General features: G+C 44.6%; 1 protein-coding gene across 4 annotated transcripts in view; it reads left to right on the forward strand.

Moving 5' to 3' along the window:
* LOC106608040 (1-phosphatidylinositol 4,5-bisphosphate phosphodiesterase beta-4) overlaps window positions 1-14114 on the forward strand; it is a 178789-nt gene that overhangs the window by 61310 nt on the left and 103365 nt on the right. For all 4 annotated transcript variants that reach the window (XR_006770320.2, XM_082976989.1, XM_082976990.1 and 1 more), the window contains exon 4: window positions 13569-13664. Coding sequence is in view for 3 of the 4 variants with exons in the window: in XM_082976989.1 (XP_082833115.1) it covers window positions 13581-13664 (84 nt within the window). In the remaining variant the exon portion in view is untranslated. The remainder of the gene's footprint in view (window positions 1-13568; window positions 13665-14114) is intronic.

Consider the following 14114-nt stretch of genomic DNA (forward strand, 5'->3'; position numbering starts at 1 on the left):
CGAAATGGACCTGGGGCTTTCCCACCCAGACCCGATATACATACATACATTGTTTTAAATATAGAGAACGGACCCGAGGACAACTAGACCCATTCCGTATAGACCTGGTCAGATCCAGACCCGATCCGAGTGAGGGAAGCAGCAGAAAAGTCATTTTATAAGCTACTTTATTAACCGGAGCTGATAAAGCGTGAGAGGAAGGCGATAGGTGCCGCTCTAGTAGGCGGGGAGGGGCGGTACTGTGAGAAAGTGACACAGGGAGGAAGGAGAGACGAGGGATAGCAACCAACCAAGCCGACTGGCGCTATAGTAGACTAATAGTTGCCACAGCTAGGTTATTTAGAATCAAATATGATTCTTTTTTAGATTTATTTCACCTTTATTTAACCAGGTAGGCCAGTTGAGAACAAGATCTCATTTACAACTGCGACCTGGCCAAGATAAAGCAAAGCAGTGCGACAAAAACAACACAGAGTTACACATGGGATAAACAAACGGACCGTGAGTAACACAATAGGAAAGTCTATATACAGTGTGTGCAAATGAAGTAAGATTAGGGAGGTAAGGCATTATAACACAGTGTTTCTTGGTAGTCTTTAACAAATCTACTTTGAAACTAAAGGCTACACCTCACACACATGGGTTTAAACAAAGTAGACACCTGTATTTCATTTTGAGTTTTCTTCCCTATGTTAAACTTTATACATCAGCGGTTTCTTTGAAATAATAATTAACATTCCACCCATGAGGCCAATAGAGGGCGATTTGGTCATTTGACTGCAGGAAAGGGCTACCTTTTAATTCCGTCATTTTAATTCCATTTTCCGTTGATTAGATATCTCCTCACTTTTTCCACACACGGCACGAGGCTCTGTGACTGTAGCCTATTGCTGCTTTGATGACTCATGATTGGCCAACAACAAGCTACACTCGCCACACTCCACTGTCGTGAAAAGCAAGAGCAGCAGCATAAATGATAACATGTCTCTCTCTCTCCTCTACTACAGTAGTCCCGTTCTGATCTGTAGGGGCCATTCTGGACAAGTCCGTTAAAATGACATATCCCTGAGACTGAGACCCATGACTTATTGTTTTGTATATTGGTTTTTATTAGATTGATTTAATGGATCAGATTAATTGGCATTATGCCAGAAATGTTAGTGGGAAAGGATCAGAATTGGGCTGCCTGTGTAAACGCAGCCTCAGGATGATGAGGCCTGAACAGTGTACCATAGTAACTGGGACTAGCAGACGTCAACACAAAGCAAAAGCACTTCAAATAGAATAGATCTACTGTGCATAAAGACACTAGGGTCAGGGGTCTATTACAGGGTTAAGGATCAGGATTAGGAGGGGTCACAGTTCTCACTGTGTCGAGGACAGGAATGATAGAATCAGACCTGGGTTCAAATACTATTCAAAATCTTTCAAATACTTGTGTGACTGTCATATTGGTCCTGAAATGATATCAAATAGTATTTGAACCCAGGTCTCGTTGTACTTAGACCTCTAGTGATGGATTGGAACTGTCAGGAGTTGGTCAGGGCTAAACTCAAGGCTTTTATCCTACATGGTAGACAAAATCTTTTACTTTCAATCTCATTCCTTTGTGTTCTTTCTGTTCCTTCTGTCTCTTCTATTCCCGTCTTCTATTCCAGGGGGTCACCACCACCTTGATTCGTTTGGCAGTTTCCTAAGATGCCACCGAATGCTTTATGATTATAAAATACCCTGTCATCTTTTTCTGGTACCTTGTGTCCTCACTTTATGACTTGCTGCAACTGACCATTAGGCTAAGTTAAGGTGCAGAAGAAAATATCAGAGTGAATAGGAGACTACACAGACCTCAGATGTAATGGCAATGGTTAGATTGGCTAAGGTTTCAGTCAGTGATGACCTTGGTCAGACTCAGAGCATCTGATTGAAGAGCAACTCAAACCTTCACAGTTTGAAGGTGTTACTTATGTTATTCTTCCTCTGTCAGGTCTGGCAGATATGAGGTGTCCCCTTCCTAATTCCCCGTGCCACCTCTGTGTGGCAGCTGTACCCGTGCCACCTCTGTGTGGCAGCTGTACCCGTGCCACCTCTGTGTGGCAGCTGTACCCGTGCCACCTCTGTGTGGCAGCTGTACCCGTGCCACCTCTGTGTGGCAGCTGTACCTGTGCCACCTTTGTGTGGCAGCTGTACCCGTGCCACCTCTGTGTGGCAGCTGTACCCGTGCCACCTCTGTGTGGCAGCTGTACCCGTGCCACCTCTGTGTGGCAGCTGTACCTGTGCCACCTTTGTGTGGCAGCTGTACCCGTGCCACCTCTGTGTGGCAGCTGTACCTGTGCCACCTTTGTGTGGCAGCTGTACCCGTGCCACCTCTGTGTGGCAGCTGTACCCGTGCCACCTCTGTGTGGCAGCTGTACCCGTGCCACCTCTGTGTGGCAGCTGTACCCGTGCCACCTCTGTGTGGCAGCTGTACCTGTGCCACCTTTGTGTGGCAGCTGTACCCGTGCCACCTCTGTGTGGCAGCTGTACCCGTGCCACCTCTGTGTGGCAGCTGTACCTGTGCCACCTCTGTGTGGCAGCTGTACCTGTGCCACCTCTGTGTGGCAGCTGTACCTGTGCCACCTCTGTGTGGCAGCTGTACCTGTGTCACCTTTGTGTGGCAGCTGTACCCGTGCCACCTCTGTGTGGCAGCTATACCTGTGACCACCTCTATGTAGGAGCTTTATCCGTGCCACCTCTGTGTGGCAGCTGTACCCGTGCCACCTCTGTGTGGCAGCTGTACCCGTGCCACCTCTGTGTGGCAGCTGTACCCGTGCCACCTCTGTGTGGCAGCTGTACCCGTGCCACCTCTGTGTGGCAGCTGTACCTGTGCCACCTCTGTGTGGCAGCTGTACCTGTGCCACCTCTGTGTGGCAGCTGTACCTGTGCCACCTTTGTGTGGCAGCTGTACCCGTGCCACCTCTGTGTGGCAGCTATACCTGTGACACCTCTATGTAGGAGCTTTATCCGTGCCACCTCTGTGTGGCAGCTGTACCCGTGCCACCTCTGTGTGGCAGCTATACCCGTGCCACCTCTGTGTGGCAGCTGTACCCGTGCCACCTCTGTGTGGCAGCTGGTACCCGTGCCACCTCTGTGTGGCAGCTAGTACCCGTGCCACCTCTGTGTGGCAGCTGTACCCGTGTCACCTCTGTGTGGCAGCTATCACCCGTGCCACCTCTGTGTGGCAGCTGTACCCGTGCCACCCTCTGTGTGGCAGCTGTACCCGTGCCACCTCTGTGTGGCAGCTGTACCCGTGCCACCTCTGTGTTGGAGCAATCCTCACTAGTTAGGTCAGGCTGGTGTGAGGTGTCCCTGCTGCCGTCCTCGTGCCATCCCTGGGCCGGCCTCTCTGAACTCTAGGATTCCTGCGGTTCCAGGTAGCCTCGTGTGTTGGTTTGGTTATTCCCTCCTAGTCAGGACAGGACCTTGTTTCCATGTCCCCCTGCCACCCCAGTGCTGCAGCGCCCCATTGGCTCCTCACCAGGCACTTCATTTGGGTTTATGAGGTGAGGGAGTGTTCCGATGGGTGTTACCCTAGCAGCCATATTAGACTATGCCTACCGACAGGGGAGCCCCCAGCCTGGGGGACACAGAGTTATCTAACATAATTATCTCACTGTCAAGAGTTCACCAAGCAGGGGTCACCAGGGGTTGGCACTGCCAGTTCTGCAGCTCACATGTTCAGGAGAAGAACATGTGTATGGATGGTGGAGATTGTTGTTATATGGAGTGAAGGATGTAGTAATAGAATAGACTGCCGTTGACAGAAGTAATACCGAAAGCCCAGCCACAATATTGGATATTTAGGATTGTTTTGAAATATTTCGCAGTATTTTCAATGGCATATTCTGTATTTTTTGCTATTTTCCAATACAAATTTGGCTATATTCCTTGATGAATATTCAGTCTTGACAGGACTGCCTCTCAACAGATCTCAACTGGAAGAATACATCAGCAATGCGGTCCCCTGGTTGGACATCACAGATGGTAGAGGGATGTGTTTGATGGGCCTGGCCCACCATTCTCTCTCAACAGATCTCAACTGGAAGTATACATATTTTTTATTTTTATTTATTTTAATTAACTAGCCAAGTCAGTTAAGAACAAATTCTTATTTACAATGACGGCCTACCAAAAGGCAAAAGGACTCCTGCGGGGCCGGTGGCTGGGATGAAATGTTTTTAAATAAAATAGGACAAAACACACATCATGACAAGAGAGACGCCACAACACTACATAAAGAGAGACCTAAGAAAACAACATAGCATGGCAGCAACACAACATGGCAGCAGGCCAACATGGTACCAGCATAAAACATGGGACAAAAATGATTGGGCACAGACAACAGCACAAAGGGCAAGAATGTAGAGACAACAATACATCACGCAGCCACAACTGTCAGTAAGAGTGTCCATGATTGAGTCTTTGGATGAAGAGATTGAGATAAAACTGTCCAGTTTGAGTGTTTGTTGCAGCTCGTTCCAGTCACTAGCTGCAGCGAACTGAAAAGAGGAGCGACCCAGGGACATTTAACATAATGTGACTGGCAGAACGGGTGTTGTATGTGGAGGATGAGGGCTGCAGTAGATATCTCAGATAGGGGGGATTGAGGCCTAGAGGGTTTTATAAATAAGCATCAACCAGTGGGTCTTGCAACGGGTATACAGAGATGACCAGTTTACAGAGGAGCATAGAGTGCAGTGATGTGTCCTATAAGGAGCATTGGTGGCAAATCTGATGGCCGAATGGTAAAGAACATATTGCCGCTCGAGAGCACCCTTACCTGCCAATCTATAAATTACATCTCCGTAATCTAGCATGGGTAGGATGTTCATCTGAATCAGGGTTAGTTTGGCAGCTGGGGTGAAAGAGGAGCGATTGCGATAGAGGAAACCAGGTCTAGATTTAACTTTAGCCTGCAGCTTTGACATCTGCCAATGCAGTCCCCTGGTTGGACATCACAGATGGTAGAGGGATGTGTTTGATGGGCCTGGCCTTCACTCTCTATGAGTACTTGTAGACATGGTTTTTCCTCCTACTACACTAACACTGTGATCAGGACCAACTGTTGAACGCTGAACGAAGGAGAGCTCGGTGTGTATTGGAAAGTTTTTTTATTAGCTAGCTAACTTTTTAGTTTGGATCCCGCAACGCAGTTGGCATCAGTCGCTGGGACTGCTACTCTCTCTGTCCAGTGATCCTGCCGACCAGGGCCGGGTCTGAGGAGCTATTTGGCGCTAGCAGCTAGCCTAGCTGCTAGCTAGCCGCCTATCAATCTAGCAGGGTTTCTTGAGGGCTTGAACGCAGCCCACAATGTGGTTAGCCATTGTGGCTGGGGCTGCGGATTGTCCCGGGTTTGTGACTGTCTGGATCCCTGCTTTTTGTTGTTTCATTTGTATTTTATTTTTGTATTTTTTACCCCCTTTTTCTCCCCAACTTCGATCTTGTCTCATCGCTGCAACTCCCCAACGGGCTCGGGAGGCGATTGTCGAGTCATGCGTCCTCCAAAACATGACCTGCCAAACCCTGCTTCTTAACACCGGCCCACTTAACCCGGAAGCCAGCCGCACAAATACGTCGGAGGAAACACTGTTCACCTGATGACTGAGTTCAGCCCGCAGGCGCCCGGTCCGCCACAAGGAGTCGCTAGAGCATGATGAGCCAAGTAAAGCCCCCCTGGCCAAACCCTCCCCTAACCCGGACGATGCTGGGCCAATTGTGCACCACCATATGGGACTCCCGATCACAGCCGGTTGTAATACAGCCCGGGATCGAACCTGGGTCTGTAGGGGCGCCTCTGGCACTGCGATGCAGTGCCTTAGACGCTGCGCCACTCTGGAGTCCCCTGTTTGTTGTTTTAAATCTTCCCTGTGACCTGCCCTGTCTGAAACTGCGAGGAGGAACAGCCTAACCTACGTTGCTAGCTACCATGACAAAGACCAAAGCCGGCGGGAGTACCGTTGAGGACAGTGGTGTCTCACTATCATAGGTGAAGGTTCTTTTAAACAAAGATTGTTCCACAACTAGTTGTTACAACAAGATAATAGCTTCACGTGTTTTGTCCAAATACTGGTGGATTCATCTAATAAAATAATGGACGACCTGACCAGAGAGGTCCAGGACCTGAAGAACAGTTTGCAGTTCTTCCATGGTCAGCTCGAGGAGTTGAAACAGGAGCATGCCTTATGACAGCAATCTGTTAGTCATTGAGAGAAGACATCAGTTCTGTGTGTGAATACATGATAACAATGACGGATAAATCAGAATTCTCAAGGGACAATCAAGGCAGAATAACATGGTTGTGGGCGGAATTGCAGAATCTCCACATGAGACCTGGACGGAGCCTGAGGACAAAGTGAGGGAAATGATCTCTGAGAAATTGAAGATGGACCACAGGAAGATTGAGGTGGAGCGCGACCACAGGACTGGAAAACCCAAGTGAAAGGCCAAGCCGATAGTGGTAAAGTTCCTGAAGTTCAAGGACAAGGTAGCTGTTCCGGAAAGAGCCACGAACTTGAGAGGAAATGATATCTTCCTCAACGAGGACTATCCTGAAGCTATCCCAGCCATGGAAGCTTCCAGAGCGCTTGGGGACATTGCTTATATCCGCTATGTCAGACTCATTGTCCACCCTCCCTCCCAGAAGCCTGGAAGGGATGAGAGAGCCAAGCCTATGGGATTGTTGCTTCAACCCGGAAGCGCACACACACACACACACACACACACACACACACACACACACACACACACACACACACACACACACACACACACACACACACACACACACACACACACACACACACACACACACACACACACACACACACCAATTGATTAATGGACTGCTGAATGTATATTTTTTTCTCTGGCTTTGTTTGCTCTTTTCAATATTATGTCTATCTCTGAGAAGCTACCCAGGAAAGGGCTGAAAATAGCCCATATTAATATATGTAGGCTTAGAAATAAGGTTCATGAAATCAATAACTTGCTAACATCAGATAACCATCATATATTAGCCATTTCTGAGACTCACTTAGATAATTCATTTGATGATACAGCATTAGCAATACTAGGATATAACATCTGTAGAAGAGACCGAAATGCTTATGGGGGAGGTGTTGCTGTAAATATTCAGAGCCATATCTCTGTATTGCTTAGAGAAGATCTTATGTCCAGTGTTATTGAAGTGTTGTGGTTGCAGGTTCACTTGGCACATCTAAAGCCTTTTCTTTTGGGGTGTTGCTATAGGCCACCAAGTGCTAACAGTCAGTATCTAAATAATATGTGAAATGCTTGATAGTGTATGTGATGTAAACACAGAGGTCTACTTTCTTGGGGACCTGAACATCAAGCTGTTTGCTCAAGAGGAAGCTTCTTACTGTAACCAGTTCCTGTAATCTGGTTCAGGTTATTAATCAACCTACCAGGGTGTTTACAAACACTACAGGAACAATTGTTTTAATACTGTAGAACTTTCTTCTGAAGCTGTATCCGTACCCATTGGATATAGTGGCTATATCCAGGAAAGACAAAGTACCAAATGCTGGGCCTAAAATAGTATATAAGAGATCATACAAAATATTTTTCTGTGACTCTTATGTGGATGATGTTAAAAATATTTGTTGGTCTGATGTGATTAATAAGGAGCATCCAGATGCGCACTTGATGAATTTATGAAATGTCTTCTTCCAATTATTGATAAACATGCACCTGTTAAGAAGCTCACTGTTAGAACTGTTAAGGCTCCATGGATTGATGAGGAAATGAAAAACTGTATGGTTGAAAGAGATGGGGCAAAAGGAGTGGCTAATAAGTCTGGCTGCACATCTGACTGGCTTACTTACTGCAAATTGAGAAATGATGTGACTAAACTCAACAAAGAAGAAGACGAAACTGTATGAAAAAAACTTTGGAGTACTTTAAATGAAATTATGGGCAGAAAGACAAATTCAACTCCCATCTTTATCGAATCAGATGCCTCATTCATCACAAAACCATTTGATGTTGCCAATTATTTTAATTATTATTTCATTGGCAAAGTGGGCAAATTTAGGCAGAAAATGTAAATAATGAACAGTGAGCCATCCATCGTACTCATGCATAAAATTCCGCTACCCAAGAGTGGTAAAGCAGCCTTTACTGGTTCTAACAGCAGACCGATAAGCTTGCTGCCAGCTCTTAGCAAACTGTTGGAAAAAATTGTGTTTGACCAAATACAATCCTATTTCTCTGTAAAGAAATTAACAACAGACGTTCAGCATGCTTATAGAGAAGGGCACTCAACGTGTACTGCACTGACACAAATGACTGATGATTGGTTGAAAGAAATTGATAATAAGAAGATTATGGGAGCTGTACTGTTAGATTTCAGTTCAGCCTTTGATATTATTGACCATAAACTGTTGTTGAGGACTGATATGTAATGGCTTTTCAACCTCTGCCATATCGTTGATTCAGACCTATCTAATAGAACTCAAAGGGTTTCCTTTAATGGAAGCTACTCTTTTCTATTTTTACCAATGACCTGCCACTGGCATTAAACATAGCATGTGTGTCCATGTATGCTGATAATTCAGCCATAGTCACTGAAACCCTTAACAAAGAGTTGCAGTCTGTTTTAGAATGGGTGGCCAGTAATAAACTGGTCCAGAACATCTCTAAAACTCTAAAACTACATTGTGTTTGGTACAAATCATTCCCTAAGTTCTAGACCTCAGCTGAATCTGGTAATGAATGGTGTGGCTGTTGAACAAGTTGAGGAGACTAAATTACTTTCCTTTACCTTAGATTGTAAACTGTCATGGTCAAAACATATAGATTCAATGGTTGTAAAGATGGGGAGAGGTCTGGCCGTAATAAAGAGATGCTCTGCTTTTTTGACACCACACTCCAAAAAGTAAGTCCTGCAGGTTCTAGTTTTGTCTAATCTTGATTATTGTCCAGTCGTGTGGCCGAGTGCTCCAAGGAAGACCTAGTTAAGCTGCATCTGGCCCAGAACAGAGCGGCAAGTCTTGCTATTCATTGTAATCAGACGGCTGATATAACTACAGTGCCTTGCAAAAGTATTCATCCCCCTTGGCGTTTTTCCTATTTTGTTGCATTACAACCTGTAATTTAAATGGATTTTATTTGGATTTCATGTAATGGACATACACAAAACAGTCCTAATTGATGAAGTGAATAAAAAACAGATAAGTGGTGCATGCATATGTATTCAACCCCTTTGCTATGAAGCCCATAAATAAGATCTGCTGCAACCAATTACCTTCAAAAATTAGATTGCACACAGGTGGACTTTATTTAACTAAGTGTCATAGGATCTGTCACATGATCTCAGTATATATACACCTGTTCTGAAAGGCCCCAGAGTCTGCAACACCACCAAGCAAGCGGCACCACCAAGCAAGCACCATGAAGACCAAGGAGCTCTCCAAACAGGTCAGGGACAAAGTTGTGGAGAAGTACAGATCAGGGTTGGGCTATAAAAAAGTATATGAAACTTTGAACATCCCACGGAGCACCATTAAATCGATTATTAAAAAATGGAAAGAATATGACACCACAACAAACCTGAAGAGAGGGCCGCCCACCAAAACTTACAGCCAGGCAAGGAGGGCGTTAATCAGAGAGGCAACAAAGAGACCAAAGATAACCCTGAAGGAGCTGCAAAGCTCCACAGAGGAGATTGGAGTATCTGTCCATTGGACCACTGGGTGGATAGTTATGCTCAAGTTTTCTTTCTTTTTTTTGTCTTTTTGTTTTGTTTGTTTCACAATAAAAAATATTTAGCATCTAGGCATGTAGGCATGTTGTGGAAATCAAATGATACAAACCCCCCCAAAAATCCATTTTAATTCCAGGTTGTAAGGCAACAAAATATGAAATAATAATAATAGTTGAGGAGAGACTGACTTCATCACTTCTTTTTATGAGAAACCTTAATGTGTTGAAAATCCCAAATTGTTTGCATAGTCAACTTACACACAGCTCTGACACACACACATATCCCACCAGACATGCCACAAGGGGTCTTTTCACAGTCCCCACATCCAGAACAAATTCAAAAAAGCGTACAGTATTATATAGAGCCATTATTGCATGGAACTCAGTTCCATCTCATATTGCTCAAGTGAACAGCAAACAGATAAAGCATCACCTCACGGCATAACGCCTCTCCCCTATTTGACCTAGATAGTGTGTATGTATTGATATGTAGGCTATGTGTGCCTTTTGAAAAAAAATATGTTTTATGTAGTTCTGTCCTTGAGCTGTTGTCTATTTCTGTTCTGTATTATGTCATGTTTCATGTTCTGTGTGGATCCCAGGAAGAGTAGCTGCTGCTTTTGGAACAGCTAATGGGGATCCTAATAAAATACCACAATACCTCTTATAGGGCTGTGAAAATACTGGGAAACACACCACCTACTACTTTCATTTTACCAGGTATGTTGACTGAGAACAAATTCTCATTTACAGCAATGGCCTGGGGAACAGTTACAGGGGAGAGGAATGAGCCAATTGGAATCTGGAGATGATTAGGTGGCCAGATTGGGAATTTAGCCAGGACACCGGTGTTAACACACTTACTCTAACAATAAGTGCTGGAAGGTAGCCTAGTGGTTAGAGTGTTGGACTAGAAATTGAAAGGTTGCTAGATCAAATTATTTGTGGCTATCTGGCTAGCTAACAGTAGTAGCTAGCCACTATTGACTTACTATGGGCTTGCAATTTACTCACACTAGTGGGTATTGTAGGCAGGTAAAAATGCAAAAATGTACACTGCATGTATTTATTAACGTATCAAGATAAAATATTGTAGTCAGGCAGCATGAAATGTGAATAGGCAACATTTCATTTCGAAGTCAGAAGCTGTGTTCGAATACCCATACTAACATACTGTATACTACATATTTCATGAGTATATACTACATACTATTAGATCATTTTTGTATACTGTAAGCGAACGTTTTCCTTTCAGTTGAGTGTACTAGAGCTTCGCCTGTCTACCGGAAGTTGATGCTGTTGCTATGCAACCTCTTCCTTGCTTTTTAACATAATAAATTACTAGCTAGACATTTTACAACTTTGGGTGTGTTTTTAAATACAATCTGGAGTACCAGAGGACGCTCAGAGTGCGCTCTGGGCGTTCGTAAATTCAGAGCATTGTCCGTTTGTAAATTCAGAGCGGTTCGCTCTTGGAGCATTCGGAGCGCACACTGGATGCTCTGGCCGAGGAGTAGGGTTGATCCAAGCGTTCTGGCCTCACAATGGCAGTCAAGCACCCAGCTAACTGGCTAACGTTGGCTAGCTTGCTAGCTATTTCCAGACATAAATGAGAGAACACCTCACTCTGACCATTTTACTCACCCTAGCAGAGCTGGTTAGGCTGTTTTCATGTTATCCAGAGCATTGGTGACTAACTGTGCTGCTGGCAACAATTTAATTAAGCTTTTTTGCCAACGTTTACTGACACCGGTCATATATTCTATGGGTGTTGAGCGTTCGTAAATCCATCAGTTATTCTGCACTCTGGTACACTCAGACGAGAGTGCTCTGAAATTGGAGTAGATGGCCAGAGCGAATTTACGAAAGCACCAGAATGTCCATTTGAGAACGTACGACTATACCACTTAGCTAAACTAAGAATTACAGGATTAATCAGGCCAGTAAACGTTGGGTAGTTATTTAGATAGCATAAAGTTAATATACTGGTAATTTTGATGTATTAGTAGCCAACTAACGTTAGGTAGCTAGCTAACATACCGGTACATACTGCTGTAATAATATGCTATGTGGTTCGTAAGGATAGTGTAGCTAACAAATTGTCAGCCAACATAACGTGTAGGGTAAGTTATTTGGAAAGTCATTACTTTATTAGATTGCTCAACATTTTCTTAAAATTTGTCGTAATTAGTTAAAGCAATGAATTTGTATCCGCTCTCATTGGACTTCGGCTGCATATTTTCTGCCATTTTCTTCAAATCTGAAAACAATGTGAAGCCACGCCCATTTTATGAAGAATTGCATTATGGGCCCTAAAAGCATGGAAATAGTGTCGACTTCTTTTATAATTCGTAATTTGGCGAATGTAGTACGACATCAGGGAACTTTTGGCATACTAACTATATCCATACTATGACCAATAAGCATACTATTTACTCAATTTACGTCACAAATTTGCATGCTCGGAGTATGGTATTAATAATTTGGAGAAACACCCCAGGTGTACATTTTGGCAATTGAATCAAACTCGTGTTGCTGTATTTCAGAAGAGGTAGAGGGTGTTTTGATGCACAGTGTGTTGCTATGGTCTCAGATCTGTGTACCTAACATCAAACACAGAACACGCAGGCATGCACACACACTCAAATGGACACACACACACACACACACAGAGCCACTCGCCTCTCCCAAATTCTGTCATGCTCAGCTGGCTCTCTCTGTCTCTCCCCCCTTCTCTCATCTCCCTCGTTCTGTGTCGCTCTCCCATTATTTCTCATCAACATCCGGCTTCCTTCCCTCTCCCTACTAGAGAGAAAATAATGACTCTGCCATTATTCTGTGATCTGTATCTGTACCGTGGCGTCTACACACACGTGCGCACGCACGCACGCACACACTTGCGCTCACGCACGCACTCACTCACACACCCGCACGCCCGCACGCACGCACCCTCTTATTCACAGTCATTACTCACATCAACTGTATCCTTTTCTAAGCACACAGCACTTCTCATGGAAATACACTCAACATGCACACACTTTTATTGAGACACATTATGGTGCCTTCGGAAAGTATTCAGAAAAAGTCAAGAGGTCTAGATACTTTCCGAATGCACTGTACATATCCTACATACCTCAGCCCTTCTGAAAAATCCTAGTTGACAGTTAGTCTGCTGTCTGATCCAGATATAACCCTCCTTACTGATGCAGTTATAGACATGTTACAAATTATTCATTCATAGATGGGAAGAGTTCAGTGTGTTAGAGGGCAACACTGCACACACACACACACACACACACACACACACACACACACACACTGTACACCGACAGAGAGGGAGAGGCCCCCAGGGACAAGTAAATTAATTCACATGCCAAGTTCACTTGCAGGTCTATTCTTTTGTCTTAGTATCTCACCGCACACACACTCACACTCACACAGACAGCCTGACACGTTCAGGTTTGACGTCATCCTTGGCTATTTCTGTGAGCTGTTATTGCTAATAATAAAATGCATCGTCTCGTGACAGGTGGCGTCATTCTTTCTGACGTAAAACAATACGTGTGCATTCTTAAGTGGTAACAGTCTGCTCGGTGTGATGGACTGCTTATGACTACGTCCTGTTTTTCCCAGCACTACACAGAAAGGCTATTTGGTGGTGCACATATTGTATTTCTTGGAACATCCCAGGTTAAGACACCTGCAAGAGGCCAACCTGCCTTAACACAATGTTTCTTTCACTCCCACTCTCTTCCCCCCCTCTCTCTTTCCTCCTTCTCCCCTTTCTCCCCCTCTCTCTCTCTCGACAGGTGTAAGCAGCCATGACTAAGTCCTATGAGTTTAACTGGCAGAAGCACCTGCCTGGCTTCATGCAGGAAGGAGCCTCATTCGACAGGTTTGACGAGGTAAGAAACAAACTCAAACTACCAACATTTTGGCAAACACTGAGTGCCAACTGCCAACCTGTCCTCCAACCAACTTGACATTAATCATTATATTACATTATACAACGGGTGAGTCTAATCCTGGATGCTGATTGGTTAAAACCGCATTCCAGCTGGTGTCTATTCCACAAGTTACTACCGGCTAAAGCTATGATGTTGAAATGCCTATTTGCTCTGTTCCATCTCACTACACAATCCACTGTTTCATCAGTCCAGCCAGGTAGTTTATGAACTTGATCTCTACCTTAAAAAGCATCTAGACATTATCTCCCATTTCTTTTAGACTAGCATTTGGTTTTCAACAGTGGAGATTTTTATAAACCTTGCTGTCTGTCTCTCCGACAAAATTGTTTCAATATTGAAATTCAATCTCCAGCTGTCAGACAGCTTTTCTCAGCCAGTCGAAATCAT

This window comes from Salmo salar, chromosome 06 (genome assembly GCF_965601325.2).
Source record: "Salmo salar chromosome 06, fSalSal1, whole genome shotgun sequence".
Classification (NCBI taxonomy): domain Eukaryota; kingdom Metazoa; phylum Chordata; class Actinopteri; order Salmoniformes; family Salmonidae; genus Salmo; species Salmo salar.